Source organism: Galeopterus variegatus, unplaced genomic scaffold (assembly GCF_000696425.1).
Source record: "Galeopterus variegatus unplaced genomic scaffold, G_variegatus-3.0.2 Scaffold3176, whole genome shotgun sequence".
Lineage (NCBI taxonomy): Eukaryota > Metazoa > Chordata > Mammalia > Dermoptera > Cynocephalidae > Galeopterus > Galeopterus variegatus.
Genome location: NW_007729287.1, coordinates 116,819 through 140,191, shown reverse-complemented (window position 1 = coordinate 140,191; position 23,373 = coordinate 116,819). Strand labels below are relative to the sequence as shown.

At 44.5% G+C, this 23,373-nt stretch overlaps 3 protein-coding genes and 1 pseudogene across 4 annotated transcripts in view; 2 read left to right on the top strand and 2 right to left on the bottom strand.

Moving 5' to 3' along the window:
* GCKR (glucokinase (hexokinase 4) regulator) overlaps positions 1-912 on the bottom strand; it is a 23,540-nt gene extending 22,628 nt beyond the window's left edge. The window contains 4 exon segments of the mRNA XM_008584221.1: positions 189-257; positions 428-441; positions 444-573; positions 853-912. Coding sequence (XP_008582443.1) covers positions 189-257; positions 428-441; positions 444-573; positions 853-912 — 273 coding nt within the window.
* A 669-nt stretch (positions 913-1,581) lies between these two features.
* Positions 1,582-3,206, bottom strand: LOC103599990 (annotated as a pseudogene).
* Positions 3,207-3,336: 130 nt separating this feature from the next.
* On the top strand, positions 3,337-5,921 carry FNDC4 (fibronectin type III domain containing 4). 2 transcript variants are annotated; one of them, XM_008584217.1, is made up of 6 exons: positions 3,337-3,491; positions 3,576-3,691; positions 3,935-4,139; positions 4,590-4,679; positions 4,999-5,123; positions 5,308-5,921. In XM_008584217.1, exons 1-6 carry the CDS (start codon positions 3,371-3,373, stop codon positions 5,341-5,343), a joined length of 693 nt encoding a protein of 230 aa, XP_008582439.1. In that variant the 5' UTR covers positions 3,337-3,370; the 3' UTR covers positions 5,344-5,921. The 2 variants fall into 2 exon arrangements, with proteins under 2 accessions (XP_008582439.1, XP_008582440.1); XM_008584218.1 differs by lacking the exon at positions 4,999-5,123.
* Positions 5,922-7,805: 1,884 nt separating this feature from the next.
* The window catches only part of IFT172 (intraflagellar transport 172), a 34,336-nt gene continuing 18,768 nt past the window's right edge, over positions 7,806-23,373 (top strand). Inside the window, exons 1-16 of the mRNA XM_008584216.1 lie at positions 7,806-7,992; positions 10,780-10,923; positions 11,139-11,251; positions 11,693-11,732; positions 12,032-12,097; positions 12,296-12,375; positions 12,714-12,801; positions 13,619-13,833; positions 14,707-14,830; positions 15,220-15,315; positions 16,367-16,528; positions 16,884-16,934; positions 17,176-17,279; positions 17,430-17,515; positions 21,258-21,370; positions 22,210-22,377. Coding sequence (XP_008582438.1) covers positions 7,954-7,992; positions 10,780-10,923; positions 11,139-11,251; positions 11,693-11,732; positions 12,032-12,097; positions 12,296-12,375; positions 12,714-12,801; positions 13,619-13,833; positions 14,707-14,830; positions 15,220-15,315; positions 16,367-16,528; positions 16,884-16,934; positions 17,176-17,279; positions 17,430-17,515; positions 21,258-21,370; positions 22,210-22,377 — 1,689 coding nt within the window. The 5' untranslated portion in view covers positions 7,806-7,953. The remainder of the gene's footprint in view (positions 7,993-10,779; positions 10,924-11,138; positions 11,252-11,692; positions 11,733-12,031; positions 12,098-12,295; positions 12,376-12,713; positions 12,802-13,618; positions 13,834-14,706; positions 14,831-15,219; positions 15,316-16,366; positions 16,529-16,883; positions 16,935-17,175; positions 17,280-17,429; positions 17,516-21,257; positions 21,371-22,209; positions 22,378-23,373) is intronic.

Genomic DNA, 23,373 nt, shown 5'->3' with positions numbered 1-23,373 from the left:
TAAGCCAAAAAAAAAAAAAAAAAAAAAAAAAAAAAAAGGGAAAAAAAAAAACAAAAAAAAAAAAAAAAAAAAAAAAAAAAAAAAGGAGAAAAAAAAAACCAAAAAAAAAAAAAAAAAAAAAAAAAACAACCCAGAAAGTTAGAGGGAAACAGAAAAGTTTAGGCAGGGAGCAGATGAAGGGTTAGTACCTTCAGTACTTCCTGAACTTTCTCAGCCACTTGTACCATGGTGGTCAGAATTGATTCACTGTAGAGTCGCTGTAGGGAACAGGTAGGAATCAGAAGCCAAGAGAAAGAGGACAGTGGATTGGGGTCGTGGGGCTCTCGGGGTTTCCAAAATCAGCAGCCATGGTCTGGGAGAGCAGAGGTTAAGGTGGGGTTGGGGTTGGCACCTTTATTTGTAGTATGCAGGGATGAGTCTTTGTCACCTGGTATGTGGGTGTGACTCTTGGAAGATCTCAGCCTCACATTGCCCCAGCAATTGAACAATTTTCTGGGCATCTGCTTTGTCCAGGTCCTGGGTCAGTGGATTTGACTTCTCTGTGATTGGCACAGCTGCCTCATACCCAGACAGCTAGAGGGGAGAGGGGTTAAGAATGGAGGCAGGAAGCCAAAGCCTCATTCATGCCCACTGGAGGTGGCAGTGGTAGCACACACAGTATTTGGACTTATACACACACACACCATGCACTCCCGGAATTTATTGGTACTCTGAGCCTGTTAGGGAAAGAATATTAGGAAGGAAGACAGGAAGAAAGAGGGGGGTGAACAGAAATCCAGGGTGGAGGGAAGTCCAGATGAAAAATGTTTCTAGGAATTAGTGCAGAAGGCCAACATGGAGAAGGGGTCTTACCTCCCACTTGCCAGGCTCCAGGGTTTCAATCACATGTTGAAACCGTTTTGTGCCTGGCATGGTCCTCTGCTGTGGACACACTGTCCTCCCTGCCTCTTCAGCCACACAAACCCCTCTGGTCACAATGACTTGCTTCCAGCTGGCAGGGCTTTATCTGAGCCTCAGTGATGATTAATTCAAGAACTCTGGCCTCTCTGAGTACCACCCCCTGCACCTCTGCCTGCATCACCCATTCCTGGTTGCTAAACCCCCAGCCTTCTGGTAACCCCAGGGGAGCCCCCGAGGTTTCTCTTTGCATGCATCCTGACTTGCCAGCCTCTACTTTGCCCCATGAAGAGGATGACCTGAGGTTGATTACTCTTGCCCCTCAGGCACAATGTCCTCTTACCTGGAAGACCCGGAGCCTGGGAGTGCAGGATAACACCCAGGCCAGTGAGAATCCCAAGGCAAGAGTGCTCTGGACCAGGATGCCTCAGGAGGCCAGAGATCAGGGTCCTCAGGTCAGCAGAAGTCAGAGGACCTGGCCCATGGCTTGATCACATGCTCAGCACACACAGTCCTCCCCTGCCCCACTGGCCCCATTTTACCCTCTCCTCTCAGAAAGGAAGACAACAGAGGCTTCAGAGCCCTAGGTGTGCACACACTGAACTGGATATTACAGGGGGGAAGATGCCACAGAAATAGAAATACTGTAATAAGAATTAGAAGCCAAAGAATCTGCCCTAAATACAATGTTAGCTGACATTTATTTACGCTGAACAATGCACTTTTCACATACAATATCTCATTGGATACATCAACACTAATAAGTCAGTATTGACATTCTCATTTTTTTTTCTTGTCCAAAATTTATTTTTTATTTAATATTTTTCATATTTTTCTATTTCCTCAGCATTTCCATATGAATTTAAGTTCCTTACATTAATAGGTTTTCCCTTATGTGAATTCTCTGATGTTGACTAAGGTGTGAGCTCTGACTGAAGGCCCTCCCACACTCACTGCATTCATAGGGTTTCTCTCCAGTGTGGATTCTCAGGTGCCGAATAAGGTGTGAGCTTACTCTGAAGGTTTTCCCACATTCAGTACATTCATAGGGTTTCTCTCTGGTGTGAATTCTCTGATGCAGGATAAGATGTGAGTTCAGGCTGAATGCTCTCCCACATTCTTTACATCCAAAGGGTCTTTCCCCAGTGTGAATTCGCTGATGTCTAATAAGATCTGAGCTCCCCCCAAAGCCTTTCCCACACTCATTACATTCATAAGGTCTCTCTCCAGTGTGGATTCTCTGATGCCTAACAAGCTTTGAGCTGTGCCTGAAAACTTTCCCACACTCATTACACTGATGGGTTTTCTCTCCACTGAAAATTGCTGCATGTTTAATAAGGTTCTGGCTCTTGAAAGATTTTCCATACTGGTGATTTTTTTCTTCAGCATAAATTCTTTGATGCTTAATAAAATCTGAATTCCATTTGAAACTCTGGTCATAGGTACCATGTTTACAAGATTCTGGTGTGTGAATTTATTTGTGTTCAGATTTAAGCTTCTCTCACATCCATCATGGCTTACTATTTCATCTGTGAGTATATTTTTGTGGGTTAGGATTTTACTAAAACCTCCATCGTGGGCAGATGATGGTCTCCAAGACTCCCCTGGTTCTTGCTCCCACTGCCTCTTTATCCTGCCTGCAGCCTCTTTATCCTGCCTGCGGACTTACAGATGTCTGGAGGCTCATCAGATCCTTCTGACACATATCCTGAGATTCTTCCTGATATAATTCTCTGTGATTCCATATTTTCATAAATGTCCAGCTTTGGCATGGATCCATTGTTTTTACTTTCATTATCACAGTCCAGTAGGAGCTGGGGTTCTGAAGAACCATAATGGGCCTTGGTCTCTGTTGGCTGGAACGGGACACTAAGTGCTGGCCCAGGAGGTGATACCTTTTTCCTGAATATTTCTTGTCCATGTCCATGTGCTGAAACCTGGTGTACTGCTTCATCAGTGCCTCTCTCCAAATCTTCCAGTATGGTTACTGCCTCCTCTCCACTCTCTGGGTAATGTTCACGCACCCAGGCCTGCAGATCTCCTGGCAGGATGGTCAGGAACTGCTCCAGCACCAGCAGCTCCAAGATCTGCTCCTTGGTGTGGGTCTCTGGCTTCAGCCACTGACAGCAGAGCTCCCGGAGCCGGCTCAGTGCCTTGCGGGGTCCAGGAGAATCCTCATAGCAGAACTGCCTAAAAAGTTGTCGGCAGAGCTCCTGCCTGAGGGGATCGCTTCTCTGTACACAAGTGTCCTGCCTCCAGATAAACCCTTCCTCTTCTACCTTCACTATCAGAAGTCCATCATTCTCTGGAAACGGGGCGCCCGGGCATGCGGGGGCGGGAAGGCGTGGGGAAAATGGGGCTGCCGTGGGCCGTGCGGAGCCGCGGAGAGCTGCTGCCCACCGGGCGCTCCGGGCCGCCTTTGACTCCGCACAACTCCTGCCACCTCCAGGAGCCCCGCCTGGATGTCAAACGGATGCCCCAGTGCCCTCCAGCGGACTCGGTGGGGACCATGGCTTCGCTGATGCCCCTCTCCCCATATCTAAGCCCCACGGTCCTCCTGCTGGTCAGCTGTGACCTGGGCTTTGTGCGAGCAGGTGAGTAAAGAGGAATGGGGGCGCGTCAACCGGAGCTAGTCTGTGGTGAAACCTGTTAACCTGTGAACACCCTGGCACCCACAGACCGGCCTCCTTCTCCTGTGAATGTGACGGTCACTCACCTCAGAGCCAACTCGGCCACTGTGTCCTGGGACGTCCCAGAAGGCAACATCGTCATTGGCTACTCCATATCCCAACAAGTATGAATCACCCTTCTGCTCCCCCAGCCTGTGTCCTTGGATCTCTGAACATTCCTTCAGTTTCCTCCCCCTTTTAAACTCCCCTCCTTGAGATGGAGGAACCTAGGAGCTGGTGTTTCCTGGGTCAAGCTGCCCTTTTCACCCTCCTGCCTTGGAGTGCTTGGATATTCAGGAGTCCTGGGTTGAGCCTTGTGACCTGGGACTGGGGTGAGGCTGCCCTCCTGTCCCATCGTCTCCCTGCAGCGGCAGAATGGCCCCGGGCAGCGTGTGATCCGGGAGGTGAACACCACCACTCGGGCCTGTGCCCTCTGGGGCCTGGCTGAAGACAGTGACTACACAGTGCAGGTCAGGAGCATCGGCCTTCGGGGAGAGAGCCCGCCAGGGCCCCGGGTGCACTTTCGAACTCTCAAGGGTTCTGACCGGCTACCGTCAAACAGCTCAAGCCCAGGTGAGGGTCTGTTGGATTCTCTAGTTTTTTACCTGGATTTTTAGTCTCTTATTTATAGCCCCAAGGCAATCAATGGTCTAGCTTAGAGGAATAAAAGGATGATTTAATTCACCGTAAGGCCAGAACGGAAGGAAAAGCAGGTGGGCAGGGAACCGGCTATAGACAGGCTAGTAATGAATCATTTGGGGGCAAGGCTTTTAGGCTTCCTATTACCCAATCTCATTTCACATCAGCTGCAGCCTGCCTGAGCCACCTCCTGTGTTTTGGTCTCTAACCACTTGTCCACCAATGGCTTTCTCTCAGAGAGGGGCTACCCTACAACTGCAGGGGCAACACTGTGGAGGGTCTCCCCAACTCTAATCCCTGGCATTTCCATCCTGCATATGTCTGCATAGATATAGTTCTCTAGCTGTTCCCCAGTAACCCCAAGTCTGTCTCCTCCCTTCTCAGGTGACATCACAGTGGAGGGTCTGGATGGAGAGCAACCACTGCAGACTGGGGAAGTGGTCATCATCGTGGTGGTGTTGCTCATGTGGGCTGGTGAGTAAGCAGCTGGATGGGGGACCAGGGACTGAGGAAGTGGGACTCGGTGAAGATGGGAGGTGGCGAAAGTTGTCAGGAGAAACAAGAGTGACCAAAACGGAGTGAGGAGATGCTTAGTTGAGGGGGAATGATTAGGAGAAGTTTGAAGAAAGGGAAAGAAGGCTTTTGGGAGCCCAAAGAGGAAAATTGCATGGGCACCACGAATCCAAGAATTTTTTTCTTGGATTTTCTAGAAGCCGTGTGGGTATCTCACTGCCCTCCAAGGCTGTGAGTGGGAGGTCAAGATCGAAGCTCAGATTATATTGTTGTGTTTCAGCTGTGATTGGGCTGTTCTGCCGTCAGTATGACATCATCAAGGACAATGACTCTAACAACAACCCCAAGGAGAAGGGCAAGGGGCCGGAACAGAGTCCTCAGGGAAGGCCAGTGGGGACAAGACAGGTGATGTGGGGGCCAGTAAGGGTGGGAAGGGTGATTTTGCCCCTGAGGGGCAGCCAGAGAAAGGAAGATGACCAAAGAGGGGCAGGGAAAGAGAGAGAATGGAAGATGTGGGATGCAGGAGGCTGGAAAGGGTGGCACCTATTACCTTCCTGAAATTAGAGACTCAAACCAGTTTCTTTCATAGAAAAAGTCACCATCCATCAATACCATCGACGTTTGAGTGAAGAAACAGAACCAGAAGAGAGATGAACTAACAACCTGGGGATGGGGACAGGGTCAGGGAGAGCCTAAGATGGTGATCTGCCCAAGCAGAAGGATCCCACTTCCTCCCATAGGGTGATGACCCTCCCACAATCTCAGGCCTGGTACCCATCCTCTTTCCACTGTGAGCAGGGCCAGAAGGTAGGTCCGTTAGAGTCTGTGCCCCTGGACCTGGGGAGTACATATCAGATGGGATATCTCCTCCCATCTCCCAGGTCCAGGGGAGGGACACTTGTTCAACCCTATCCCATTAGGTCCCAAATGAGGGCCCCAATTCACCTGCATCAGGACTCTTGGCATCCCCAGCTGCCCCCACATCTTGCCTTTGGGTCTCAGAGAAGGGTGTTTCTGTGGGTACTCCCCCTCCCCCAGCAAATAAAAGGAATCATCTGGGCCTAGAGGCAGATGCTGCACTGCACTACTCCAATGTCTTCCATGGAGCCTCAGGTGCTCCCCCTCTCACCTGGTGGCCCCTCCAGCTGCTGGTGATCTCACCCCTTGGACATTTTTCCAATAAAGATTCTTGGACAAACTGGAGCTGACTGTATGGTATACTGTATAGTATGCTGAAGACATTTCCCCACTTTGTCTCTCTCCTGGCTCTCCAAGGGCACCTCATACCACCACCAGCATGACAGCAGACTCTCAGTGTAAGGTGTTTGCTTCTATTCTCCAGACCAGAATGGGTGGAGAGGGATCAGGAAGAAAGGGCATAGAGAACTAGAGCCCTAGTTTCTTTTGCTTTGTTGAGTGAGAAGGGAGAAAAAGAAAAGGAAATAAAAGATATATGAGGGTACTTCAAAAAGTTCATGAAAAATAGAATTAAAAGATAATATGAATCCTTCCACAAACTTTTTGAAGTACTTTTGTAAGTTCTTCCTACACAAGTGGAAACTAAGTTATGTCACATGGGCCAGTAACCCTTTTATCTTCACTGCTCACATCAATGGCCCAGCTCCTCAACATTTATTCTTCTGACTCCTCCATCAACCCTGAGCTAATGGTCAGAAAAGGACTGAGCAGTGTCTTGGGGACTAATGAAAGAACAGCTACAATAATGGATCCCTCAATGCCACTTGCGTCCATCCTGGGCAGTCCTGTGCCTTACTCTTCCCTCCGTGGCTTTCCCATTCATCTCTGTCTCTGTCTCTTTCAGTAAGTGAAGGTCAATAATATTTATAAAAGGTAAATGAGTTTATATTCATGCTTTGCCACCATGTCCAGAGGAGGATTCTGTAAATAAAATTGAGGGTTGGAGCTGCCCTGTCAAAAGAATTATAATTTAGACTTTAGGGCTTACTTGTTTCCTGTGAAAATAGGGGCTGTCCCCCATTCTTTCCTCATTTCCAAGGGCAGGTTAGTGGCAGTGAGAGAAATATCTGTTGACATTTGCAACCACTGTGGGGGAAAGGCTGCCGGATCCAGAGTCTCTCTGGAGAGCATATGCTACACTTGCTGGAGGGTTACAAGTCCCAACATCAGATATTTCCAGAGGAGGCTTATGAATAACTCATTTTCTGTATTTCAATCTCTCTGATATGTTACAAGAAATTAGACCAAAAACTTCTGAAAGGGACCCTGATCCAAACAAAAATCAAGAATTCAATATCTTTTTTACTTAACCAAGCTCCAACCCCAGGTTATCACAAGACTTAATCTTAACCTGTCAGTTCAGCCAAGCTCTGGTTTGCCCTCTGCCCTGAGCTATAAAAGCATCCTGATCTAAGTGGCCGTCTCTAACCCACCATTACCCAATTCGGAATTAGGGTACCTTACCTTTCCCTGGCTGCTGGTTCCAGAACATTCAACTCTCAGACTCCGGAAACATCATTTCTTGGGATGAGAGCGTCACAAGGTATAGAGAGTGAGCTAAGAGTTGAGAAGGAACATAAAGAGTGTTTAAATCTGCCAGCTCTGGGTTGAATCACGGTTCCGTCCTTTACTGGCTGTGTTAGCTTGGGCAAGTGACCCCTCTAATCCTGAATCTCCTATTATGTAAAATGGAACTAATAATAAGGCCATCCCATTCAAAAGGTGGTTATGAGATTAAATGACCTGATAATGCATGTACACCACTTTGCACAGTACCTGCCAGACACATACTGAGATCCCGTGCAAGTCAGATAACCTATTTAGGTGCAATTCTGTCAACTGCAAAAGCCCTGCCATAGCAACTGCCCTGCTTTCCCCCAGGGTTGTGAGGATTAAAAAAGAATGCACTCGGCCACGCTTCTGTACATCAAAGAGCGAGAAGACTACGATTACCATAACGAGGACGATTACGTAGGACCCGGAGTTTGCCGAAGGCTGGTGGGCGGGGCTTGGTTTTAGGTTTGCATGCAGCGACAGGATTGGCCGAGGAGAGGATTCCTCAAACCCTTTCGAGGTCCCGCCCTAGGTCTCACTGCGCTTGCGCACGTCCTGTTCGCTTTGTCGCGGACGGATGTGGTGACCTTGCGTCGTGGGTTGCGCTCCGTCAGCTTTTGTAGCTGCGGCTGCGTGAAGGGTTGTCCAGGTAACCACCGGAGTTGTCGCTGTCTTGGTAGCACCTGAGCGACAGCTGTGCGTCATGCAGTTGAAGCACCTGAGGACCTTGCTGAGCCCTCAGGTGAGGAGTTGCGTGCCTCTTCCCTCCCCCGCCCGCCTTACGTTCCAAGAAAAGTGGGGGCCCTGCAGTTTAATAATGTTGAGCGCCCACTGTGTGCAGAAGACTGTAAAGGATCTAGCCACGCTCCGGACTCTGCTCCCTCAGTAGTGTTCAGCAGGCGAGCTGGACCGCTGAGGGCTGTAGCTGTCATTACATTTCGTTACCATCAGTTGTGTACCAGGCCCCGTGCTGGGGCTCTAGGAAATCCAAAGTCACCCGGCTTACTGCCTCTGCCTTCAAGAGACTCATGGCAAAGGGTGGGGCGCACATGTAAAATGCGAACATAAGTCTACACAGAAGTAAGTGCTTTCGGTGCAGGCCTAAAGAGGGGACTTAGGAGACCAGAATTTAAGTCCTAGCTGCACCACTACCTTAACTAAATGATGTCTCTGGCTGTAGCCCTTATCACACTTCTCTTTGAGCATTCACCATCTTCTTCGTTTGGAAAATGGGGGTACTGATAGCAACCTTAGGCGATTTGGGGGAGAGTTAAATGAAGTAAATGCACAGAAGAGTATTATAGACTGAAAAAGGAGCATGAAATGAAGTAATATGCACAGAAGAGCATTATAGACTGAAAAAGCAGCGTAAAAATGGATAGACGAGGGAAGAACATTCAAAATTCAAAGGACAGAATAATACAAAGCTGATAGGAGTAGTATGTTCCTTAACTCACTGCTTAATGTGTACCAGGGCAGCATAACTAAAGGTTAGGATTGTGGTTTATGGAGTCAAACATATATGAATTTAAATCTTGGTACAGCCATTTACAAACTGTGTATGTAAGGTTGGGCTAATTACTTAACCTTTTTGTGCTTCCATTCTGTAGAAGGGATAATAACAGTGCCTACCTCAGAGTTATGAGGCAAAATGAGATCATGGATGTCAGGCACTTATCAAAATGCCTAGTGTGTGGTAAGTGCTTGGTAAAGGTTAGCTAGTATTATTCTATCCTCTGTAGAAGGGATAATAACAGTGCCTACCTCAGAGTTATGAGGCAAAATGAGATCATGGATTTCAAGCACTTATCAAAATGCCTAGTGTGTGGTAAGTGCTTGGTAAAGGTTAGCTAGTATTATTATATCACCTATTTCATGTAATCCTCACTACAGTCTAGTGAGGTACATGTTGTAGAGAAAGGAGAATTCATTGATTACGGAAATCATGAAGGCTTCACAGAGGATGTGGCATTTGGAGAAGAGAAGGAAATTAGAACAAAAGAGAGTTGTGCTCATTGCTCAGTAAGCTGCCCCCCAAATCTGTTGATTATTTATTTATTTTGCAACTAACTGGTAAGAATCTGTGATTTAAAAATATCTTTGCCCTGATGGAAAAATTGGAAGTGAAATCCATCCTTCATAAGCTGCCCCCCAAATCTGTTGATTATTTATTTATTTTGCAACTAACTGGTAAGAATCTGTAATTTAAAAATATCTTTGCCCTGATGGAAAAATTGGAAGTGAAATCCATCCTTCCGTCTCCCAAAATAAAATTATGTCATGATGCAGGTAGGGCTGAATGCCCAGAACTGGGCAAAGGTTGATGAGGAGCCCTCAGCCCTTCTAATGTAATGAAGAGTTGGAGGATGGTAGTGGTGGTGGTGTGCCTACTTTCTGATCCTAGTTTGAGGATTTTGGTTGAAAAAAGGTTTTTTACTTCTGACTTTGGAGTAGGTGGTTTAGGAGTAAAAAGTGAAAGTGTTTTAAGCCAGAGCTCTAGAGTCCAAATAATTAATCAAAGAGTTGGAGCAGAAGCTAAATTTTTTTTTCTCTCAAGGAGGGAAACCTTTAGTGGCAGAACCATAGAAGACCAGAACTAGTGGTGAAGGGACAGACATGATAAGAGTCATTCACTGGGTCATATTACTTCTAACTTGGGCTTCTGTGAAGTGGATAGTTAAGGGTGAAAAAATGGAATTGTTCTTCCTAAGTCTGAGCTGTAATTATCTTACTCTCCATTCCAGAACTTGCAGTGTTTCCCCCTCACCGGCCAAAGAAGCCCAAACTCCTTAGCCTGGCTTCAAAGAATCTTCCTGAGCTGGCCCCAGTCTGTTTTTCCTGCCTTACCTCCTCTGTTCTGTTTACAAAGTAGTTTCAGCTAAATTAAACTACTGTTTTTTAACAGAACTTGCCTTCATTCATGCCATTCCTTCCATCTCAGATAATTTTCCACTCAGCTGCATCCATTCTTCAAAGTGTAATTCTGATCATTTAAACATAAAATGATCTCAAGCTTCTCCAAACTGTTACAGCTCTCTGTACATACTTCTCTTATTGGACTTTTCTTGTTTTGTACCATTTTATTAGATCCAGGGACAGGATCTGTGTTTTGCCCTTTGTCTCTCTATCAGCCCCTGGCCAAGTGCCTTTCTCAGTAAGTTGTGCAAAAAATATTAATTGAGTGAATGGCTAAAGACCAAAACTTATCGGGCCAATTGAATTTATTTCAGTAACAGTCCTGGGATATGAAGGAACAAGGAGGCCATTGCAGGGGTACATTAGTACAGTTGATTTAGAATGTCACCTCTTAGTATGTTTGTGTTATGAGTCTCTAGAAGCACATTGTTCTTACAGTCCAGGATCTGATGGCCTTGGAGACCAGGATGGGCCACAGGCATCGCTTTGTTTTAAGGATAAGATTATGACAGGAAGAAAATTGACCAAACTCGCACTAGAAGTAATGGAACTAGAAATGTGTTTGGCATTCTAGACCAGAACTTGGGTTTATTTTACCCCTTTGCCTCTGCAGGATGGAGCTGCAAAGGTGACCTGTATGGCTTGGTCCCAGAACAATGCCAAATTTGCTGTCTGCACAGTGGACCGAGTGGTATTGTTGTACGATGAACATGGAGAGCGGAGAGATAAATTCTCCACCAAACCATCTGACATGAAGGTGAAGAGAATATTCATGTGTACCATAACTTGTTGATGGGGCCTTACAAACCTATAGGACTTCCTAACCTGCCTCTTAGCCACAGGCATAGGAAATGGCCTACCCTGTCTTTACTCAGTATAAATCCCTCAAGCCCATTAGAGCACATATGCACCTTTTCTTCTTTTTTCTCTTCATGTATATTCATTATTTCTTTTTCTTTTTTTAACTCTTAGTATGGCAGGAAGAGCTATATGGTGAAGGGCATGGCCTTTTCTCCTGATTCCACTAAAATTGCTATAGGACAGACTGACAACATCATCTATGTCTACAAGATTGGAGAAGACTGGTAAGGACAGAGATTGGGAGATGGAATGGCCTAGAAAAGAAAGGGAGGGAAAGAGAAATGCCTCACTGGGGAGGGGGAATAGAGAAGATGAGGAGCCAAGATTGGGCGTGGAAGTCAGAGACTTTCCGGAGTTTGTTGTTGTCACTTCCCCACCTTTGCGTCTCTCACATGTTCAGCAATCCCATCCCTGGAGGAATCAGTCTAAGATAACAGGAACCCCTGTGAGATCCTGGGAAGCCCAGAGTGATGTTCCATCTTTGTTATTCTTCCAAAGCTACTCAGGCTTCCTCTTATGCCCCCTTTCAGGGCTCCTGCAGAGTGGTAGGAAATACTACTCAGCCAGGGAAGGCATCTGCTCTTTCTTCCCTTCCCTCAGCATCATTTTTGGCAATTATTTATGGAAGTGGTTTTTAATATGCTTTCCCTCCTTTTATTTGGCAGGGGTGACAAGAAGGTCATTTGCAACAAATTCATCCAGACGGTAAAGTTCAGACCAGTCCCTGGGAGCTTAGGATGAACAAACATGTATTAGTATATCTGCTTAGAAATGCAACCAGGAGTTGCATTTTCTGACCACTGAATTTAACTTTTCCTGCTGCAAGGATGGTGCTGCCTGGATGCTCATTGTCATCTGCCTTCCTCTTTAGAGCCTAGTTGTATTCCCTCCTCTCCTTCCCTACAGGAGGTTGGGGTGATGGCATGTGGTGGGGTGTTCAGGTTGTTATAAATATGCTAACTCACACAGATGGAGTTATCTTTTTCATCATTTCTTTCATACAGAGTGCTGTTACTTGTCTCCAGTGGCCAGCAGAGTACATCATTGTCTTTGGACTGGCTGAAGGGAAGGTAAAGGAGAGGTGGTGGGTGGGGATCATGGTTCTGGACAGAGGAATATGGTTTATCTTCTCCCTTAGGGTCAGTTTGTATACGGAGGGAGAATGCATAGGAACCAGTTTGTGGTTTTTGTTTTTTCTTTTTTCTCTTAGCACCTGGGTGAAATTGAAAGTAGCCTAACCAGACTTGTGTCCATTCTCCCATTTTCAGGTTCGTTTAGCAAACACTAAAACTAACAAGTCATCTACCATCTATGGGACAGATTCTTATGTGGTATCACTGACAACAAAGTGAGTAAGGAAGGAGTGGTATCACAGAGCTTGGAAATGTTAGAAAAAGCTGTGGGGGAAGTCTGGGCTGGGGGACCACCCTATGAAAGATGGGGAGGACTGGTAGCAGGAATTGCAGGTAGCATAGTGTTTGAGAGAGAAAGGGGACTTTCTTGATGAGATAGGATACTGTGGGGGAAGTCTGGGCTGGGGGACCACCCTATGAAAGATGGGGAGGACTGGTAGCAGGAATCGCAGGTAGCATAGTGTTTGAGAGAGAAAGGGGACTTTCTTGATGAGATAGGATACTCTGATTTCTTCCTGTATTTCTCTCCTTTCCTCCTCTTGCCCTTTTTTAGTTCCTCTGGGAAAGGAATTCTCTCTGGTCATGCAGATGGTACCATCGTTAGGTATTTCTTTGATGATGAAGGCTCTGGAGAGTCACAGGTATGAATAAAAGATGCTCTGGGATAGGGGATAAGGAAATTCCAGGAGCTCACCTAAAGGAGCTTGGATATCTAAGGCATTTAGATTGAGATGCTAGGGGAGGAGGCTGGAGGAGTGAGAAAGGGGATGGGAAAGGTGGGTGCAGCCACAGTGAGGATTTGTTTAGGAGGCTGGAGCTTACTGTTTATAGGAAGGGATGACTCAGGTGAAAGAGACCTTGAGACAAAGGGAAATAAAGACCTTGAGGGGAATGAAAAATGAAAATTATTCCCACTTTCATAAAAAAAATGTATGTGTATAAATTCATAGAAAAGAGAGTTAACAGTCTACTCTGGAGAGGGGAAAGGGAAAAGATGGGGGATAAAAGGAAACATGTTTTATCCTATATAATTATGTATTGTGTGAATCATTTACATTAAAAATTACTTGTGTAATAATTAAATTTAGCTCTCCTGAAAAAAAAGAACCATATGCTCTCTGTGGGTCTAGATAGTGCTGGTTAATGTGTGTCCCTTTGGGGAACCTTACTAGGTACATATTAAAGATCTCCAACACACAAGTGTTTTGAGATTTCTCTAGAGCACAAGGTCAGTGAGTGTTTGTATGTTGTGTGTGTGTATGTCATGTGTGTATGTATGTATGAGACAGAAAGATAATTTGTGAAGTCTTCTAGATTAAGATGTGTTGGGGGTGGGGAAATGTGGGAAGAAAGATTTCTGCAGGGTAGGATGGTCAGAGTGAGTGTATCAGGTACTGGGAATGAGGAATTTCTGGGGTAGAGTCCTCATAGAATGATTGAAACCTACTTCTGTTTTAGGGGAAATTGGTTAACCACCCCTGCCCACCCTATGCCTTGGCTTGGGCAACCAACAGCATTGTGGCTGCAGGCTGTGATCGGAGGATTGTGGCCTACGGAAAGGAAGGCCACGTACTACAGACTTTTGATTATAGCCGTGACCCACAGGAGCGGGAGTTCACCACAGCTGCAGCAAGTCCTGGAGGCCAGTCCGTTGTGCTAGGAAGTTATGACAGGTGGGTCCCCTTTCCAGTTGCATCTTCTGCTTACTTTCCCTGTGAACACCCTCTGCTTTAGTCCAGTTATTCTGAACCAGCGTGGAGACTGGACCAGAACCAAGTGGATGTTGAAAGAGATTCTCAGAATGTAATTCATGCACTTTCCTCTTCCTGCTGCCACCATCCTTTGTTACGCTGGCAGTTCCAAAATGCACCATGCTCTTGTTTTGTCTTTGTGCCTCTCCTTGAAATTTCACAGCAGAATCCGTCTCCACTTTCTTTGGGTTCCCATTGCCCCTTTCAGACCCCTGGCTTAGAGTTTGTCACATTGTATTATAGTTTGTTGTTTGTATTTAGGTAAATTGAAGAGTCCTTGAGAAGAGGGTTTATTATTCACCTTTTATCCTTAGTGCCTAGATTAGCATCTAGTACATGTTTGATGAATGAATTAATGATGGAACAGTAGGGAAGCAGCAAGCGTCTGGGTCCCATCACTTCTTTGGAGCATGTTTATCCCCGCCTGTGTCAGCCCTGTCTTTCTGTCCCTTTCAATCTTATGTGTCTCCTCATATTCCTTTCTTTCTTCTCTCACTCCTACCATTTCTATTTTCTTTTCCATATTTCTCAATTCCTAACAGCTCGTTTTTCTCACCTGCCCTGCTCTTTTGTTTTCTCTGCTCTCATCGCTCTTATTCCTCTTACTTTTGCCTTGATTTTCCCAACTTACTTCCTTTGCATCTTCTTTTCCTCTCTTGCTAGACTGCCTACCATGTCTGTTCTTTATTTCCTCCCTGCTCTGATATAGCAAGACTAATTTCTTTCAATTACCAGCCCATTTTCACTCTTTTACTCAGCCACCATCTCTTCTAAAAGCCACATACTTTATTTCAGACTTCGGGTGCTCAACTGGAGCCCTCGAAGAGGCATCTGGGAAGAGGCAAAGCCCAAGGAGATTGCCAATTTATACACTGTCACTGCCTTGGCCTGGAAGCGGGATGGCTCACGACTCTGTGCGGTGTGTAACTAGTAACCCTTTTCTGGACTGGTAACTTTCTCCAAACTAGAAAAAGTCCTTCCTTATCCTAAAGCATTCTCCCCTGATTCTAGATGATCTCTTTACTTTTGACCCAAACATATCTGACGTTATAGGCAGGAAAAAGAAATTCATACTTTATTGGAGGCCAAAAAGGACAAGCTGTATATAGGCAGGGCTGATTCTCCCTTATTACCCCATAGACATGTAGTGCCCTTGAGTCTTGTGATTGCAGCCTCTTTCCTTCTGGTACTTCCTAACACAGCCAGCCCTTTTATTGCCAATTCTAGGTCTCAAAGTTGTCTCTAAATACCCTCCTCAACCCAGTGTACTCTGTGTGTTACCTTGTATGCTGTCACTTTCCTTTCCAGGGCACACTCTGTGGTGGGGTGGAACAATTTGACTGCTGCCTCCGAAGGAGCATTTACAAGAACAAGTTTGAGTTGACATATGTGGGACCTAGCCAGGTAACCAGCTGATAGAGATCTTGCATGGCTCACTCATCCTTTTAACCATACCTGCCTTCTGGGTGCAGCAATAGTGTCAAATTTTGCCTCGATCCCTCTGGCTGTTCTGGGGAACAGTACGTGTCAGGGCAACACCCTGGCAACTTTCCTGCCATAGTACTTCCAGCTTATTGTAAGAAAAGGTTTAGGCACTGGGCTTAAGGGGTACAGAGATCACCTCTTATGCCTTCTGAGTTTAAAACTTTACTGCCTATACACTGTAAATTGGGGAAATTGATAAAGAAGATTACAAAAGTGAACTCTGTTGTTTTAGGACCTCTGAACTCACTGTGTATGACATCCCCAAATAATTTCTCAGTTCCTGAGCCCACTTTTCTCTACCTCTGTCCTTCTTTCCTTCCATTTATTATTCATTGGTTCCTTCATTCTTTAATTCTCTCCAGAAACATTTATTCATTCTCTATTATGTATCGGGACTGTTAGGCATTGAGAATACAAAGATAAATATCTGTAAGACATTGTCCCTTAATCAAAATTATTATAGCAAAAGACACAGACATACCAAAAAACACTATAGTACACTCTGATAAATGGCATAAAAGTGTGTACAAAAAGCTGTGGGAATGTATAGAGAGTGATTGGTTTTACCCAATGGGACTTTCAGAGTCGTATGTATTGAGAGCGTCAAAAGAGATAATACGGGGCCGAGCCCGTGGTGCACTCGGGAGAGTGCGGCGCTGGGAGCGCAGCAGCGCTCCCGCCGTGGGTTCGGATCCTATATAGGGATGGCCGGTGCGCTCACTGGCTGAGTGCGGTGCGGCTGGTCTCAAAAAAAAAATAAAAAAAGAGATAATACGTGAAAGCATTTCATAAATAGTAAAGCCATATGTAAATACATCAAAGGTATCATTACTGTCAACAGTGTCCCAGACCAGGTGAGGAAACAAGATATTAGCTTTGTTTAACACTGTAGAGGTAAGCTGAGAGCACAGAATGTTCACCCTATTTTGGGCTCGGGAAGCCTAAGGGGCTCAGACTTGTCCTTACCAAGGTGATTGTGAAGAACCTATCATCGGGGACCCGAGTGGTACTCAAGTCACACTATGGCTACGAGGTGGAAGAGGTGAAAATCCTGGGAAAGGAACGTTACTTGGTGGCCCATACGTCAGACACACTGCTGCTGGGGGACCTGAACACTAATCGCCTTAGTGAGGTAGGAACCAAAAATGGAGGGGTGGGGAACGGTGCTTCTTGGCTTGCTACTTCTGGAGACCCAGGGTCCCCAGGGGTAAGATTTCCATGGAAGGCTCTAACATTCTGGTGTAGGGAACCTGGTTTCAGGTCAGAAGACCCAGGAAGTTTAGAATCCTGAAGAATGAATCACCGTAGTTGGACAATTTTTACACCATCTCTCAGAAACAGGGACCAGGGCAAAGTCTGACATAGCACCTCTTTTGTGCAATGCCAAAGCCTCACTAAACTTGATCTCTGCCTCCCCACCCTGTCATTCTTTTAGATTGTCTTGGATAACTATCTGCATTGCTTATGTCTTTTCCCTCCCTTTACAGGTAGCCTGGCAGGGATCAGGCAATGAGAAGTATTTCTTTGAAAATGAGAATGTGAGTAGAGCTTGATTCACAGTCACCATCTTGATAAGTCTTCTTCTAGCTGTTGTGTCAGAAGAATGGCAAGAGGCAAGGGTTGGGGAGACAGCAGATAAAGAAAGGGGGAGGATGAAATAGGAGAAAAGAGCAAGGAGAAAAGTGGGAGTCACTTTGAATGGACAGTACACCTCCCTCTACTGTCTTTCTCTTTCTACACGTAAACTTTTCACCATATACCAATCCTATTCTTCCCCAGGTTTGCATGATCTTCAATGCTGGGGAGCTAACTCTGGTAGAATATGGGAGTAATGACACCTTGGGTTCTGTACGCACTGAATTCATGAACCCCCACCTCATCAGGTAAGCTCATAAGGTTCGCTAAATCTTCAAAACCCAAAAGAATCCTACATCATCAGGTTAATCTAAAAGCTTCATTCCATATGGTATTTCAGAGCCCTTGATACACATCCCAACTACCTAAGCCCGTTTATGTCATCCTTCATGTTTCAGTGTTCGTATTAATGAGAGGTGTCAGCGAGGAATGGAAGATAATAAGAAATTGGCTTATCTTGTTGATATTAAGACTATTGCTATAGGTGAGTAAGACTCTTCTATAATGTTAATAACAAAATAGATGTTTATATTACACTTCCATATCACACAATTGTTATGTGCAGTTGGGAATCCAGAAATCTGAGAGGCATGAGGTAAGTAGTTGTTTGTCATCCCCACTCTTACAGTGGATATATGAAATGTCTAAGTCTACATGTGTGTATCTATGCCCAGATGTCTAGATATAAATACATAGGTACACATTATTTAGGCCTGTCCATATAATTATTCATGTTCTCTGGACATATATCTCAGTGCTGGCAAATTGTGAATAGTAGAAAAGAACCATTAGCAGATTTATGAATTTTCTTTTCTTTTTTTTTTAATTTTATGAATTTTCCTCTTTAGACCTCATAGAATCTAAAGACTCTTTTTTTTTTTTTTTTTTTTTTTTTTTTTTGTCTTTTCTCGTGTCCGGCAACGGGATCGTAACCCTCGGTGCCGCGCCCGCACCTCGCTCAGCCAGTGAGCGGGAACCGGTCTGTATGTGGGATCCGACCCCTCGGCGAGAGCGCCGCCGCGCTCCCAAGCGGCGCACTGTAGGAGTGCGCCACCGGGCTGGCCCAGAATCTAAAGACTCTTTTTTTTTTTTTTTCGGGTCCGGCAACGGGATCGTAACCCTCGGTGCCGCGCCCGCACCTCGCTCAGCCAGTGAGCGGGAACCGGTCTGTATGTGGGATCCGAACCCTCGGCGAGAGCGCCGCCGCGCTCCCAAGCGGCGCACTGTAGCAGTGCGCCACCGGGCTGGCCCAGAATCTAAAGACTCTTAAAACTGAAATTTGTATAGTTTATCATTAGTAACTAGTAATGACAAACTTTATTTGCATTTAACAAATCTCATTTTATATATTAATATTTAATTTTTTTTTATCATGAAATGTTTTTAAGCATAGAAAAAAGTACAGAGAATAACATAGTATTCTCTAAAAAGTATAGAGAATAACATACCTATATAGTGTAGCTGTTAAGAAAGGGGTTCTGGAGTCAAACCATCCCACTTGATCTTAGGTAAGATACTTAACCTATCTGATATTTGTTGGTTGGTTGGTTGGTTTTTGGTAGCTGGCCAGTACAGGGATGGATCCCTGGACCTTGGTGTTATTAACACCGTGCTCTAACTAACTGAGCTAATAGTCCAGCACCTTATGTTTGTTTTTTTGTTTTTGTTTTTGTTTTTTGTTTTTTGTTTTCCTTTTTTGTCTTTTTTCGTGTCCGGCAACGGATCGCAACCCTCAGTGTCGCGCCCGTACCGGACCGGGACTGGCAACGGGATCGCAACCCTCGGTGTTGCTCCCACACCTCGCTCAGCCAGTGAGCGGGAACCGGTCTGTATGTGGGATCCGAACCCTCGGCGGGAGCGCCACCGCGCTCCCAAGCGGCGCACTGTAGCAGTGCGCCACCGGGCCGGCCCTGTTTTTGTTTTTTACTTAACCTTTCTGTATCTCAATTTCCTCATCTGCAAAATGGGTATAAAAATAGTACCCTCCTCATATGAAAAGCACTTATTATGCCTGATACATAATAAGCACTTAATAAATGTTAGCTATTAATAATGATATTATTATTACTTATTTACCCATAACCAGTTCTGTCAAATCCTAGCATTTTGTTATATTTACCTTAAATCTTTTATCTCTTCTCATATTGACAGACATTTAAACTGTTGATTTTTTTACTTATTACACTGATTCAGTTCTCTAAGGTCGATACCTGGAGTAGGATTGCTGAATCATAGTGGAGATATATCTTCAGCTTCACTAAATATTTCCACACTGCTGTCCTAAGAGGTTGTACCAGTTTTCATTCCCACCAGCGTTTAGGATCCCCACTGTTCAACATCCTCTCCAATACTTGAAATTGCCTGACTTCATAATTTGGCTCAATCTGATGTATACGAAATGATATCTCACTGTATTAATTTCATTTATTTATTGACCATTTGGATTTCTTCTTCTGTGAATTGACAGTTCCTATTCCTTACCCATTTTAAAAATCAGGTTGTCTCTTTCTCATTGATTTGAAGGAGTTCTTTGTATATGCATGTGTATATAGGCTTTGATGGTTATTTGCATTGCAGATATTTTGTTCCAGCCTGTGGCTTGTCTTTTCTGTTGCTTGCCTTTTGAGTGTCTTTTAGTCTTCAGACATTTTTAATTTGAATGTAGTCCATTTTATCACTTAAAAAAAATAGTTTGTGATTTCTGAGTTCTTATTTAAGAAATGCTTCCCCATCACCTCCTATATTTTAACATTTTTAAATTTTGCTTTTCACCTGGAATTTATTTTTACGTATAAACGTGGGTAGGGATCTCATTTTAATTTTTTCCATATGTTTAACCATTTATTGGAAGTTCATTCTTTACCCACTAGTCTGTAATGCCATCTCTGTAATAAATCAAGTTTTCTTATACATATGGGTCTATTCTTAAAATAGTTTTACATTTCATGAATATTATATTTCACATCAGGTTGCTGAGCTCAGAAATGTAAACATCTATAATGGAAATAATAATGTACACCAAGAGGCCTAAGATTCTAGCAGCAATAATGAGTTGCGAGACTTTGGACAATCATTTCACTCTGTAGGTCTCGTTTTCAGTGTATGTGAAATGACAGAGTTCTTCTCTTAACCTTTTTGGGTTACTGGCCCCTTTGAGTACCTAATGAATATCAAGATTTTCTCCCAGAAAAATATATGATTTTTCACACATAATTTTGTATATAATTTTAAGATTCACAGGAGTAGTGTCCTTGCAGCTTTAGCATTCTCTGATGATTCTACTTAAAATTGGGGCATAAATGATAAAACAGCTTTTACTTTTTTTCTTTTTGGCAGTTGGCCTATATGGGGACCCAAACCCTTGACCTTGATGTTATCAGCCCCATGCTCTAACCACATTTTACTTTTTAATTAAAGGAAAATTCATTTTTAAATTGGTCTTCCCAATTGTAGACATTAGCTGGCATTTGATCTTTAAGTATAAATAACAAAGTCAGGCTGATGCTCATTAATAATTCATATCAATAAGAGTCGTGGGGGAAAAAAAGACTTGTGAATGGGCTTTGATCAAGAGATTCCCTGAAAACATCCCAGACAACTCTGAGTGGTCTGCTGTAAATGTGATTGTTTCTTATATTGTCTACAAGATTCAGACCAAGCTAAAATACTTATCCTCTGCACTGGCCAGCCTAACTTTAGTCAGGGCTTTCTCCTATCTTGTCTGCTTCTTTCCCCACTGTTCACCCGTCCGTGCACTTACACCATAGGCACCCAATGTGCAGGTAACTCCTTGGAGTGAATATGATCATCATCAAGGTCGTTTCATTCATCAGCTCCTCTCACTGGTGTGTTGTAACTGCCTCATCTGTAATGTGCTCAGTGCTGCCTTCCAGAGAATTTTGTGAGTAGTAGAAACCACTTGCTCAGTGGCTCTGATGTGCTCTGAGAGGAGTCACATTTTTTGGTGGGTCTCGACCTTTTGAGTTAACTAGAGAGTTAAACAAAATCTCTACTATTCTAGAAGAGACCCAGTTTCTTAAGCATTCTAGCAAAATTATGTCGTATTGGCCATTTGCATTCCCTAGTGACACACGTGTCTAGGCTGATGCAACATTCTTAAAGCCCAACACATTTGATTGTAAAACCAGACTTTTACAGGCTACCTCATGCCCTGCATATGGTTATGTGGAATCTCTGCTCTTAACCCTGTCTCCTTTTCTTTACAGTGGATCTGATTGGTAGCTACAACATCGGCACCATCAGCCATGAGAGCCGTGTGGATTGGCTAGAACTGAATGAGACTGGGCACAAACTCCTCTTCAGGGACCGGAAGCTTCGAGTGAGAAGAGTTAACTAGGGCCTTCAGCATTGGCCAGTCCAGAGAGGGTGTGAGACAAGCTGCTACGGGGGCAGGGGGCCGAGGGCAGGATTGGACATAATTTCTTGGTACTATGCCATTAGTATAGCAAAAGACACAGAAGAATCAACTCTCTCTGTATTTAGTATCACAACCCGTCTTATATTACCCTTGAGGAGATTGTGTTATAATGACAGCAAAGTCAAGAGAGGAGTTTGGGAGTTGGTTTCTCTCTTAATATTCACAAGTCTATGCCCTTGTGAGACTTTCTACCTCTGCCTTCCTTCTCCTCACGCCTAGCTGATTTTTGCCTATCCCTGCTGCTCCAGTGCTCTTCAGCTATCTTAATCTGATGGCATTGAAGCTGGCTTGGGGACGGTCTCCTTCTAGCCCCTCATTGATTCTGGCCCCAATATAGTATCACCAGAGAGTTCAACCTCAGGGACAAAGAGACAATCAGATTATATTTCATTTCAGTGAAAGCCACATCACAAATTTTCAGATCATCTCATTTGTCTAGTGGCCTTACTTTTGTAATATAAGCTGGTACCTCTGGCCGAGTGTAATTCTAAGAATGAAAGTCTGACTTTCACATAACTTAACTTCCTAGGATTTTCTGTTTTGGCCATCTCTTATTTGACAGAGTCATGACATACCAACTCAGCATAAACTTCAAAGGTTGCAGCTCAATAAGCTTTGAAATTCAACATGTACTTGACTGGTTGGTTAGCTCACCACATTTCACCATGAGGGAAATAGTCTAAATCAGAAGATACCCCACATCCCCTTCTAATTGTGCTATCTGACTCTTCTTTCTTCAGCTGCATCTGTATGATATTGAAACCTGCTCTAAGACAATGATCCTCAACTTCTGCTCCTACGTGCAGTGGGTCCCAGGAAGTGATGTGCTGGTAGCCCAGAACCGAAACAGCTTGTGTGTGTGGTACAACATTGAGGCACCTGAGAGGGTCACCATGTCCTCTATCAGGGTATGTTGACACCAGGGGACCACAGGCATGGTGTCAAGCTGATTAATTAGAGCCCTGAGGAAACTCTGAAGGTTACTGGGTTTTCTCTGCCCACCACCCATAATCTCTGGTGGAATTGGCAAGTGAAGCTTAGGCCTCTTCCCCCCAGTGGACCAGCCCCCAGAACATCCTTGTTCAGATTTCTGACATTATGTTAGATTCTTGGGAGTATGGGTCTCCATTATAGTGGCCCTGGGAATTCACCAGTCATAATGTGGTGTTCCCTGTAGGCTGGAAGATCCCCAATAGGAGGGGTGGTTCTATGTCATCTCTTTGTGTGCCAATTTTCTGTTATAAGCCATCCAGAGTTCCTTTTTTCTCAGATTGCATATCAAACCCTCTCTCCTTTCCCACCATAACATCACACACACCTAGTAATCTTCCGAAATCTGGGAGGAGCCTATGAAAACAGAAGAGAGACAGGCCCCTGTGCTAGACTAGGATGGCTAGTGTGGGTGAAGCTTTCTTTTTGTCCTTTCCCCATACTTCTTTTTTTCTCCTTTCTTGCCTCATTTTAAACTGTTCGAGGTCTAAAACTTGTTTATTTTGCCCTTTTTTAAAACACCTTTTTTTCACTTTTTTGGTTTGGAGATTATGTATCCTATTTCTGTAGAGGTTACCCGTGAAAGTTTAACATGTACTTAAATTAACAAAGTCTAAAGTTAATCAGCATCTAATCTCCACTCACCCCTGCAACAAAAAGGCTTTACCCTTGATCCCTTGCCCTTTGCCATTGATGTCCAGTGTTCTTGTTCTAATCTTTTTTAATCCCCAGAGTTAGAAATTATTTCATACAGACAGACTGCATTTAGATTTACCGTCATGGTACCAGTGCCTTTGTTTACTTTTTCTTCTTGCAAAGCTAATCTTCCCTCTGCAATTACTCTTCTTCGTCTTGAAGAGTATCATTCAGAAGTTCCTGCGGGGGGGGGGGGGGGGGGGGGGGAAAAAAAAAAA